The sequence below is a fragment of the Suncus etruscus genome, chromosome 2, assembly GCF_024139225.1.
Source record: "Suncus etruscus isolate mSunEtr1 chromosome 2, mSunEtr1.pri.cur, whole genome shotgun sequence".
In the NCBI taxonomy this organism is placed as follows: Eukaryota; Metazoa; Chordata; class Mammalia; order Eulipotyphla; family Soricidae; genus Suncus; species Suncus etruscus.
In genome coordinates this window covers 15,221,374-15,233,839 of record NC_064849.1, presented here as the reverse complement: position 1 = coordinate 15,233,839, position 12,466 = coordinate 15,221,374, and the positions used below count along the sequence as shown (strand labels likewise).

General features: G+C 46.0%; 1 protein-coding gene across 1 annotated transcript; it reads left to right on the top strand.

Moving 5' to 3' along the window:
- The first annotated feature begins 7,065 nt into the window (after nt 1-7,065).
- Nucleotides 7,066-7,723, top strand: SFT2D3 (SFT2 domain containing 3). Its single transcript, XM_049769339.1, has one exon. It carries the CDS (start codon nt 7,066-7,068, stop codon nt 7,714-7,716), a length of 651 nt encoding a protein of 216 aa, XP_049625296.1. The 3' UTR covers nt 7,717-7,723.
- The last annotated feature ends 4,743 nt before the right edge of the window (nt 7,724-12,466 follow it).

The following is a 12,466-nucleotide window of genomic DNA, read 5'->3' as shown; positions in this document are numbered from 1 at the left end:
GATCCCAATGGTTCTAATGTCTTAGGGACCAAATACAGTACGTTTTGTGATGAAAAGGCCATTTTTAAAGAATCTCCCCAAGCAGATTGCAGGCTTTCTGCAGCTCTTTTTTACTTCTGAGCAAAGTATTCTGAGTTCAGAGACCAGGTCCCCCCACCCCCACTGCCCACACTAGCTGCCTTGACCATTACCCTAGTGTCTTCTATCTGCCTCAGGAAAAATTTTGAATTTAATGTCTCTAAGAACCTGACTGCAAGTTCCTTCATGAGGGCCTTCTCCATTGGGCTGTGTCTCCCTAGTGAAAAGAAGAGAACAGAGCAGCATGATGGATCGACACGAGGGAAGGGAACAGCAGAGCCCCTGCACCCAGTATAGGGGCCCACAGAGAGGGAGGTTTGTGCGGGGCTCAAAGGGCATATCCCCTGGACAGAGGATTAGGAGGGGTTGGGCGTGAGCAAGCTACAGAGGGAAGACACACAAGGAAAGACAGAAAATGTTCGATGAATGCGACCAAACACAAGCTACACTGTTGTGTGTGATGAGCGTCACCAGCACGAAAAAGACTAATTGGTAACTGCACTAAGCTACCAACTTCCCTCACAATGGTGACTCAGCAGCATAGAGTATGAGAGACAGCAACAGACAAAAGTGTGTGTCTTTTTCTGAGGGCGTTCTAAAAATGCCACCTGTTTCAGCCAATATGGGAGACACCATATGCAGCCTCAAGCGTGGTGTGGATGTGGTGCAGCATTGAATGGCTCAGGAATGCCAGCCTGAAGGTCCATGCAAGACTATGGCAGGAAGAGCAGGGAGGGTCGAGGAGTCCCTGATGATCCAGCTCCCTTCTAAGGAAGTTCTCTGAATTCCCCAGTGGACACCAGGAGCCCCATACCATGGAGTGATCTAAGAGAACACAGTACCAGCAGAGCTCTTGAAAATCACCACGTATGGCCCATTCACCCCCCAAAATCCAACAAAAAAAATTGTTTAATTCTGGTGTCCCATTAAGGAAAAAAAGATATTCAACTAAATAAGCAAACAAACCAATGTGAGTGGGGCCAGAGTATTAGGACAGCAGGCCAGTGCTTGCCTGGGATGTAGCCAACCTGGGTTCAAAACCCAGCACCCTGAGCCTGCCAGGATTAAGCCCTGGGCACCCTCATCTGTGCCACCAAATCAAAATAAATACGTAAAAAATGCTGCTGGAAGAGGCAAGAAAATCTCCAAGAACTTAAGCAGGAATGAAAATAATCAGAGAAATCATTTCTCATTTGCTTCTTGTGGGTTTAGGTCTTCTCTGAAATTCTGGATTCTTGAGGATTTGGGCTGCTCAACTAAAAACCAAACCTGAGGTTTGGTTCTGCCCTGGACTGTCAGAAGGAAATGAAAATGCTCCCAAATTTCTGGCCCAAGAGGAGCCTGCACAGCTTGGGCCTCCCGTTGGCAATTCCAAATCTCTGGGCAAAAGGGAGCAGGTAGAAGGGCCTCTTGGTGGCTGCTGGTCATCCTGTGTGTCCTTGTCTGCACCTGTATAGTTTTATCTGCTTGTCTCCATTTTTGATGGATTCCTCCTCCACTTGGAACTGGAGTTCCTCCACCTTTCTACAATGGAAGAGGTAGAGGGCATGAGATACAGCACCACTTACTTGCTCCTGAAAACGGAAGTGGGGGCCCCATGGACAGAGGGAAGGAAGGACAAATGCAGATATGAGAATTTCTTCCCTGAGGATCACCAAGGGTGTGTGTGTGTGTGATGGTGTGGAGCTGGACCAACTGGGCTTTAACCATGGCTCCTTGGATAGAAAGAGGTGGACCGATGCCAGGCATCTCCTCCTACAGGACAATATCATTTGACCATTCCTTCTGACAAATACAGGAGCAGTGACAGTAGGTTTGTTTGTCCACAATTCCCAAGATCCTCCATATTTTCCAGAATGAAAATATTGAGTAAAGATGCTCAGACTTAAGAGTTAGAAGGTAAAAAAGTTTACTGGAAAGTAGACAAGAAAGGAAAAGCAACTCATGTGAAGAGGAACTCATCATAGGACTAAGTCAATTATGGCTTGGTTTGTGGGGAGTTTATCAGAAAACTGAGTCTTTGTGTAGTAGGACTTTGTAATCCTAATTGATAAATAATGAAGAATATAATGATCATGAAGAGTGGTCTGGTTGTTTTGAGTCTTTGGGTCTGGCCATTTGCTTTAGGCATTACTCTTTTTTCTCTGGGTGAACCTAAATTCAGGGCATAATTGTAAGGTCCTGGGGAATTACAGGAATGTTTAAAAATGTTGAAAAATGGGGATCCTCATAGTAGCTGGCAAGGGGAAACTGAGACTTCCTTTCATGACACCACTGTAAGCACAAGAACCAAAGAAATTAAAACAAACTGGTTGGGATTGGAGGAACTAACAATGGAAGAGAAGTTACTCACAACCTGACTTTTGATTAAATGATATTGTAAGCCCTTCCTATCATGCAGCTGATGCCATGACAGTACCAGAAATATCATATTAAGCTTTCTTTGCATGTGGCAACTTGCCAAGACAATTTCATAAAAGGATTTTCCTTTCTCCATTATAGCCTCATTTAGGTTCTCATAGATTAAATTGTTCATATATGTGTAAGTTGATTTCTGGGTTCTCTGTTCTAGTCCACTGTTAAGATTTTCTATTCCAATGCCCTAATCTTTATATTACAATTGATTTGCAATATAATTTGAAATCAGGAAGCATGAATCCTCTTCTGTGAAATTTTCCTTCATTCTTTTGTCTACTTGATATCTTTAGTGTTCAGATACAACTTTTAGATTTATTTTCCCTATTGAAAATGTTATTGATACTTTGATAGCAATTATGGTGAACCCAGAGATTGCTTTACAAAAATGGTCTTTCAAATTATGTTTACACGAACACAGGATGTCTTTTACATAGTTTTTATTTTATAGGTCTTTCAACATTTTGTTTTGTTTTGTGGCCATACCCGGCAGTGCTCACGGGTTACTCCTGGCTTTGTACTCAGAAATCACTCTTGGCAGGCTCAGAGGACCACATGGGATGCCAGGGATTGAACCTGAATTAACCACGTAAAAGGCAAATGCCCTACCTGCTGTGCTATTACTTGGCCCATCTTTCAACACTTTTAGGGTTACTGACAGATTCTTAGCACTTTTTGTTTAAATACATATTAGGAGAGATATTGGGAAATTGGGCCTCTATCTCAAGTACTTACAACCCTATAATTTTTTGCTGTTTGTCTTTTTGAACCACACATGGAGGTGGTGTGTGTGTGTGTGTGTGTGTGTGTGTGTGTGTGTGTGTGTGTTAGGAGAGATATTGGGAAATTGGGCCTCTATCTCAAGTACTTACAACCCTATAATTTTTTGCTGTTTGTCTTTTTGAACCACACATGGAGGTGGTGTGTGTGTGTGTGTGTGTGTGTGTGTGTGTGTGTGTGTGTGTGTGTGTGTGTGTGTGGCTAACCCAGGTTCTGCCTGTGAGGACCACATGGACCACCAATACAGAGCTAATGCAGGAGCAATAACTGTGGGTCTCTCTGTTAGCACAATTTCCAGGTAATAGAGTTTGAAAGTAGACAAGGTTATTGGAAAGTAGAGGATAAAGGAAAAGGGCTTAGCACAGGACTAATAAAATGTGATGGGTTTGTGGGGGATTGTACAATAACACTTTTTTGTATAGGCTTTAAAGACTCATTGCATTCCTTATCAATAATATTACAAATAAAAGGATCCTACAAAGTGGTCTGGTCAGTCTGAGTCTTTTTGGTTTGGGCCATTTCCCATAGTCTCTTAGCCTAAACTAAGAAGCAGAATGCTATGGTCATTTTTAACATTCAGGAATGTTAAAAAAAAATGTAGGATGGGACCTCATTGATGGTTTAGTGGTGAACATAGCTGCCTTCCAAAAATGTGGGATGGGGCCAGTCAAAATTGGGACTGCTCACAGTAGCTGACAAAGGAATACTTTCAGAGCCAATAGCTACCCCTGGACACAGTGGATATGCAAACCACCTCCCAATTGTACATCCTTTGTTTTGGGGCCACACCTGGTGGTGCTCAGGGTTTTGTTACTCTTGGCTCTGCACTCAGAGATTGCTCCTGGCAGGCTTTTAGGACCATATGGGATGCAAGAGATTGAACCCATGTTGGCCACAAGCAAGGCAAACGCCTTACCCACTGTGCTATCATTCTGGCCTCAAATGTACCTTATTTGGGGGGGGGGGAGATTGGGTCTTACCTGGCAGCGCTCAGGGGTTACTCCTGGCTCTACGCTCAGAAATTACTCCTGACAGGCTCAGGGGACCATATGGGATGCCGGGATTCGAACCATCGTCCTTCTGCATGCAAGGCAAGCGCCCTACCTCCATACTATCTCTCCAGCTCCTCAAACGTACTTTTTTTGGTTTTGGGGTCACACCCGGCAGCGCTCAGGGGTTACTCCTGGCTCTGTGCTTAGAAATCGCTCGTGGCAGGCCCGGAGGACCATATGGGATGCCAGGATTCAAACCACCATCCTCTTGGATGTAAGGCAAACACCCTACCTCCATGCTATCTCTCCAGCCTTCAAATGTACCTTTTTAAGGAACTTCATCCCTGCAGTGCTTGGGTGGTTGGGGGAAAGGCAACAGAGCTGATAGAGCTAGCTTCCACTAAGACCAACTTGACTTACTTTGTTCCAGCTGCAAAGGAATAGTCTTGATTCCTTGGTGCTCTCCTCATGTATCTTTAGTTGGTCTCTTTTCCTTCCTTATATACCCCAGGTGCCTGCCACCCAAGCTGGTTGTCCTATCACCAACGAACTTGCCCATGTACAATCAATTCTGAAGTGATTCTGTATGCTCTGCTCCCCCATTTCTTTATTCCTTCCTTCCTTTTTTTTTTTTTTTGGTTGTTTTTCGGCCACACCCATTTGATGCTCAGGGGTTACTCCTGGCTAAGCGCTCAGAAATTGCCCCTGGCTTGAGGGGACCATATGGGACACTGGGGGATCAAACCGCCGTCCTTCCTTGGCTAGCGCTTGCAAGGCAGACACATTACCTCTAGCGCCACCTCACCACCCCCCCTTTTTTTTTCTTAAACTTGGGATACACTCAATAGTGCTCAGTGATTATTTCTGGCTCTATGCTCAAGGTTCACTTTTGGTAATATTTGAGGAACCATATGGGGTGCTGGAAATTGAACTCAGGTTGTTTGTATGCAAGGCAAGCATCCTATTCACTATTCAGCACCACCCTGCTTTTTCTTAGATCCTCCCTGACCTGCTGCTTTTTTGTGGCTATACAGATCATACTTTGCCTGGTTTTTGCCACAGCTTGTTGGTTTCTGACTTATTTCTATTTCAGTTTCTTTGGCTTCTGATCTTTTGCACTTGTGAAAATTTAAATAATTTATACTGTACCTGCAATGTTAAGGTAGGGTATCTCATTTGCCTTTCTGTAAGAATTGAATAAAGCTCTGCAATGAACAAAGAAAAGGATGCTGGGGCCAGAAAGATAGCATGGAGGTAAGGCATTTATTTGCCTTGCATGCAGAAGATCGGTGGTTCGAATCCCGGTATCCCATATGGTCCCCAGAGCCTGCCAGGAGCGATTTCTGAGCACAGAGCCAGGAGTAACCCCTGAGCGCTGCTGGGTGTGACCCAAAAACAAAAAAACAAAAAACAAAAAAGGATGCTGACAGAATACAAATGTCGCTTTCACTGCAGGTGTCTGCCTGATTTTGTATATGCTTCCTGTCACCACTGATAAACCTGTTTTGTAGACTGTTTCTGTTGTATATAAGATGGCTTAGAAGCTCTTTGGTAATGTAAAGTACAATATAGTAGAGGCTACTAGTACAAATGATTTTAAACTGAGAAAAATAGCTAGACTGATTGCACGTTACCAACCTGCTGTACTATATCACGTCAGCCACTCTTAAAATTTTATATGTATTATAGGCATTCTTTTTTTTTTTTTTCTCTTTTTTTTTTTTTTTTTGGGTCACACCCGGCAGTGCTCAGGGGTTATTCCTGGCTCCAGGCTCAGAAATTGCTCCTGGCAGGCACAGGGGACCATATGGGATGCCGGGATTCAAACCGATGACCTCCTGCATGAAAGGCAAACGCCTTACCTCCATGCTATCTCTCCGGCCCCTTTATAGGCATTCTTTACTATAGAAATATAAGCTATTAAATCTAAGCAAGTATATCTGTTAATTTCATCTTTCTTGTCTCTATGGGATCCTCTACTTTTCCCTGATTTTTTTTCCATAGTAGATAACTTAAATAGAATGTCTCCTTTTCTAGGGATGCTTTTTGATGTATGTATTGTTTGGGCTACAGCATGTGACACTGCTCAGGGAACCAAGCGATGTCTCAGATCCACCCAGGCCTACTGCAAAACATGTTTTTCAGCATGTGAACTATTTCTTTGGTACCTTTTCTTAAAAATACATACATGCATATATATGAAATATAGACTCCTTGTGTTCTGACTCTCGGTGGGGGGAAGAGAACATGGAGGGCCCATAGACCATGACTCAGGTTCTCCACAGCATGCATGTTACAATAAAGTCATGGATAAACAAAAGCCCCTCACAAATAACACTGAGATTTTTCCTGACCTCAAGGTCACCTAAAACACAGAAAGTAAAAATTACTGGAGAAATAAAAGCATTGGCCATTTCCTTTTCCAGGGATCTTCCCCCTCTGCACCTTCTCCAATGAACTACTTCGGATGTGTTACTTCCTCCAGATCCTCGAGAATTCCAGAGGATTCGCCTCCCATCCTACTTCTCAACTTAAGACGTGTAGCCAGCATTTGGCCTTTCACTTATTTGCTCTTCTCTGCTCCCCCACGTCGTAAAAAACGTTGTTTACAGTTTGAATAGAACCCTGAAACAGGTAGAGGTTGTGAACAGGCCCAACAACCCTACAGAAATACCTACAGCCAAGGGGAGCCCGCCCACCTCCGGGGTTGTCCCGCCCCTTCCGCCGCGGCCGGCCAATCAGCACGCGGAGGGCGGCCACTTCCGCCGGCGAGAAGCCGGAAGCGTCCGCTCGGCCCAAGATGGCGGACCTCCACCGCCAGCTGCAGGAGTACTTGGCGCAAGGCAGAGCGGGCGGGGGCGAGGCCGCCGAGCCGCTGCTCGCCGCGGGAACGGCGGCGGCGGAGCCTGCGACGGGCGGGACGTGGCTGGACCGCGTGGGGCTGCGCTGGGCGTGGGCGGCGCGGAGCCCCGCGGAGCCGGCGGCGGCGTCGGGCCCGCCGTGCCTGCCGACGGTGACGCGCACTCAGCGCCTGGCGGCGGCCGGCGTGTGCCTGCTGCTGGCCGCCTTCTGCTTCGGGCTGGCGGTGCTGTACGCGCCTGCGCTGTTGCTGCGCGCGCGCAAGTTCGCGCTGCTCTGGTCGCTCGGCTCGGCGCTGGCGCTGGTGGGCGGCGCGCTGCTGCGGGGCGGCGCGGCGTGCGGGCGGCTGCTGCGCGGCGAGGAGGTGCCGTCGCGGGCCGCGCTGCTCTACGTCGCCGCGCTGGGCGCCACGCTGTACGCCGCGCTGGGCATGCGCAGCACGCTCTGGACGGCGCTGGGCGCGTGCGCGCAGGTGCTGGCGCTGGCGGCGCTGGTGTTGGACTTGCTGCCTTGGGGCGCCGGCCCGACCCTGCGCCTGGCGCTCGGGCGCCTCAAGCCCGGGGCGCGGCTGGCCAAGGCGCTGCCCGTGTGACCGTGGACCCAGGCCCGGCCTCTTCCGAACCCCGCTGGAGTTGCTGACGGCGGGCCGCACTTCGTGTATTTATTGCATTTCAGCACCTCGGACGGACTACTCGGCTCAAAGCGCTCTGCAAAGGATTTCTGTGCAATCGGAGACGGGAACCCCCAAGTTGCTTTTGCACTCGACTCGCCAAACAGTAAAACAAACGGAAAAAAAGACAACCCATGTTTCAATGACCTGCTTTTGTAATGATCTTTTCCCATCATTTTTACCCTTTATCGTTCAAGGCCCAAAAAAATTCTAAAGCAACTTAATGTTTTCTCTTGGGTTCTTGGATTCAAATCGTTGAAGGCCAAAAAAAATTCTAAAGCAACTCAATGTTTTCTCCTGGGTTCTTGGATTCAAATACCAATGCAATTCAGTTTTAGCCACTGCAGTTCCAGGCCCCCAAGAGAACACGGCACCCGGGAAAGTCCAAGGAAAGGCTCTAAGGACCCCCCCCCCCCCACCAAACGACCCACGGAGATTTCTACCGAAACAGATTTATGTCAGTTTGAATTCTAGCCAATCTTTGTTATCTGCTTATCTTAAGCTGCACTTTATGCCAAATGCATTGTAAATCTCTTCAAATAATGTCCAAATATCTGTTTTAAGTTCAGGACTTGTTTTTTTTTTGGGGGGGGGGCGGTTCAAGACAGGTTTACCATTTGGTGTGGTGGAAATGGGGCCCTCCTGCTGTACTATCTATCTCTCCACCCTGGGCCCAGTCCATAAAACTATTATTGTCGGTTACTATGGAAACTAGAAAGTAAAAAGGTAAATAAAACTCTATGCCAGTGGTTCCCATCAAGATTCCTTGATGAGCACTTCTTCAGAGCAGTTCAATCAGAAATCTGGGGTTGGGACTTCCAGGCATCAGTAATTTTCTTGAGCATGTTATAGCCGACGTTGGCAACTGTTTGATAGTTTTGCACGACCTGTAACGTCCTGGGGAACTTCAGTGCTAACTTAAACGTTCCTCAGGCGGCATCGGAGTGTCCTTTGCTAGCCAGAATACAAATTTCTGTTCTGGGCCCAGAGAGATAGCACAGCGGCGTTTGCCTTGCAAGCAGCTGATCCAGGACCAAAGGTGGTTGGTTCGAATCCCGCTGTCCGATATGGTCCCCCGTGCCTGCCAGGAGCTATTTCTGAGCAGACAGCCAGAAGTAACCCCTGAGCACTGCCGGGTGTGGCCCAAAAACCAAAAATTTCTGTTCCGTTTCCTACCCCAGAAAGTGGCACTGGGGCCGGGCGGTGGCGCTGGAGGTAAGGTGCCTGCCTTACCTGCGCTAGCCTAGGAGACGGACCGCGGTTCGATCCCCCGGCGTCCCATATGGTCCCCCAAGCCAGGAGCGACTTCTGAGCGCATAGCCAGGAGTATCCCCTGAGCGTTACCGGGTGTGGCCCAAAAACCAAAAAAAAAAAAAAAAAAAAGTGGCACTAAAGTGAGCCACACCCCACACTAAGTTCACAACTCACCTCATAACCTCAGAATTCTCTTAAGAACACTGCTTTGTGGGGCCGGCGAGGTGGCGCTAGCCAAGGAAAGATCGCGACCCTGGTGTCCCATATGGTCCTCCCAAGCTAGGGGCAATTTCTGCGTGCATAGCCAGGAGTAACCCCTGAGCATCAAAGGGTGTGGCTCGAAAAACCAAAAAAAAAAAAAAAAAAAAAAAAAAGAATACTGCTTTGTTCTCTCAGTAAACTTGTTTACCTACCTCAAAGGAATAATGAGCCAAGATGTGTTCTTGGGAACAAACACTTTCAGGAAGCAATTTTCAACTGGAAAAGTATGTGCCATTGGGTGCTCTGCTCCATTTTGAAATGTTTTCTAGATTTCTGTGACTTGTTTTTAATAGAATTTATTTTTGTGCTGTATTTTTAAAAAATCTGTTTCCCTTGGGGCCGGCGTGGTGGCGCTAGAGGTAAGGTGTCTGCCTTGCGATCCCCGGCGTCCCATATGGTCCCCTAAGCCAGGAGCGACTTCTGAGCGCATAGCCAGGAGTAACCCCTGAGCGTCACCGGGTGTGGCCCCAAAAAACAAAATAAATAAAAATTTGTTTCCCAATTTGAAAAACTTTAATAAAATCTAGAGCACAAATGTTTATTTTGACAATTTTTAAAATATCTATTATATACTTATATCCGTTTACTACACTTATAATTCAACTTTCTCAAAATAAATGCCATTCTCAAAAATGCACTCTTGCAACCTATTTACTCAGTGCAAAAATGTGTTTATAAAGTTATAGCCTAATTTTGTTGAGAAAATAAAGTTATTATCACCCCAACTTCTTAAAATTGAGCCTCATCTCAATATGGGTTTTTTCTTTCATTTTAGCTTCTTAGAATTTGATGAAAATGGGCCGGAGTGATAGCACAGCAATAAGGCATGCAGAAGAACGGTGGTTCAAATCCCGGATTCCCATATGGTCCCCTGAGCCTGCCAGGAGTGATTTCTGAGCACAGAGCCAGAATTTGAGCGCTGTGGGTGTGACCCAAAAACCAAAAAAATATTTTGATGAAAACTTCTTTTTTGGGGGGGTCACACCCTGCAGCACTCAGGGGCTACTCTGGGCTCTATGCTCAGAAATCCCGCCCCCCCACAGGCTCGGGACCACATGAGATGCCGAAATTCGAACCACCGTCCTCCTGCATGCAAGGCAAATGCTCCACCACTGTGCTATCTCTCTGACCCGAAAAATTCTCTTTTAAAATTAGATTCATGGGGGGGCTGGAGAGATAGCATAGAGGTAAGGTGTTTGCCTTGTATACACATGGACAGTAGTTCAAATCCCGGCATCCCATATGGTCCCCCGAGCCTTCCAGGAGCGATATCTGAGGGTAGAGCCAGGAGTAACTCCGAGCGCTGCCAGGTGTGACCCAAAAATCAAAAAAAAAAAAAAAATTAGATTCAAGGACAGCAAATAATATTCAGCCATAAAGCAACTCAGGTCTCCCAATCACTTATTTGTCAACAAGGTTCTGATAAGTGAGTTTCAAAATAAAATTCAATCTAGGTGTTCTAAAAGTTTATGATTAACATTTTATCATTCTGCAGAAATAACAGTTTTACCTTTTATTATTGTAACTTTTTGTTATTTTTTTTATTATTTTTATGTATTGTTAATTTTTGGGTAGCTCTAAAGAATTACTCGCCTATGGACAGAGAACCCTAAGCCATGTGTAAGGCAAGGATCTCATCCATGGTATTATCTTTTCAGCCTCCTATTTTGTATTTGAGCCATACCTGGCAACAGGGTTACTCTTGGCTGTGCTCAGAATTTGCTCCTGGCAGGCTTGGGAGATCGTCTGGGATGCTAAAGATTGAACTCAGGTCAGCTATGTGCAAAGCAAATGCCCTACTTTTATGTTATCTCTCTGGCCCCCTCTAAGCTGCTTTCAACCATTTTTTTTACAATAATAAAAAGCTAGAAATTTGTGTTGTTTCTTGGTCCACACCCAGGGATGGAACCCAGATCAGGCATGTACAAGACAAGTTACCCTACCCGATTACTATTGTTCCAGCCAAGAGGTCATTTTGGATATATCACAACTGCGTTTCTTTTCTAAACAATAGTTGAGACTGAGCACCAGTGAAAGTAAAATTTTCCATTCTACTGAAGCTGGGCAGTAAGTAGCACAGAGTATAGAAGAAATAGTTTAAGTTTCATAGAACTATTTTAAGACTTGTTTTTGTCTGATCCTTTCTTACTTAAAAAGTTTGAAATGGTTTATAGTAATTAAAAGGGTGCATGTAATTTCCATTCTAGGTCAAGTTCCTCTTCTTTGCAGGTAAAAGGCAGCTCATCTAGCTAGGAAGAACCCCTATTTTGACAGATTAGTTTTTCTTCAGAGTAAAGTTTTCTGGTTTTGTATTGTTGGTTTTTTGGGGGGTTTGGGGGGACCATACCCGGCTGTGCTTGGGTTACTCTGACTCTGCACTCAGAAATCTCTCCTGGAAGGCTTAGGGGACCATATGGGATGCTGGGGATCTAACTCAATTCTGTCCAGAGTTGGCCTTGTGCAAAGCAAATGCCCTACAGCTGTGCTATCACTCTGGCCCCACTTTTCTGTATTCTAGTTTGCTTTATTTAGGGGGGAGTCACATCTGGGCTCACTCCTGACAGTGCTAAGGGGACCACACACAGAGCTAACAGTGTGCAAGACAAATGCCTTAGCTCCTGTACTAACTTGCTGGCCCTAATATCATGTATTACTTAAAAGAATCAAAAGGATGACTAGATAAGAATTTGTTTAAACGTAAAATTGTTGCTGGGGGTGAGAGCAACAGCATAGCGGTACAGTGTTTGCCTTTTACGCGGCCAACACAGGATGGACTCTGGTTTGATTCCCGGCATCCCATATGGTCCCCAAGCCTGCCAGGAACGATTTCTGAGCACAGAGCCAGGAGTAGCCCCTGAGCACTGCTGGGTGTGACCCAAAATAAAACGAAACAAAAGAAATTATTGCTGGGGACAGAGCTGAAGAGGCCCTAATTTTGACGCAGGTACTTTGCCACTTGCCATGTATCTGCACTGTGCATTGCCAGGTAGATCCTTGATGGCACCACAGCACTACCCTGTCAGGGGCACTTGATTGGGAGAGACCTGTTGGCAGTAGCAATCTACTAAAGTCAAAAGTTCAGAGAGATACCATATCACAACTGTGTAATGCCCCACCCATGACACTAGATGTAGTGGAAACTGTTTAAGGTAAACGC

Bases quoted from the DNA above. Each gene is read 5' to 3' on its own strand.
- SFT2D3 (XM_049769339.1), top strand. From the start codon at position 7,066: ATGGCGGACCTCCACCGCCAGCTGCAGGAGTACTTGGCGCAAGGCAGA.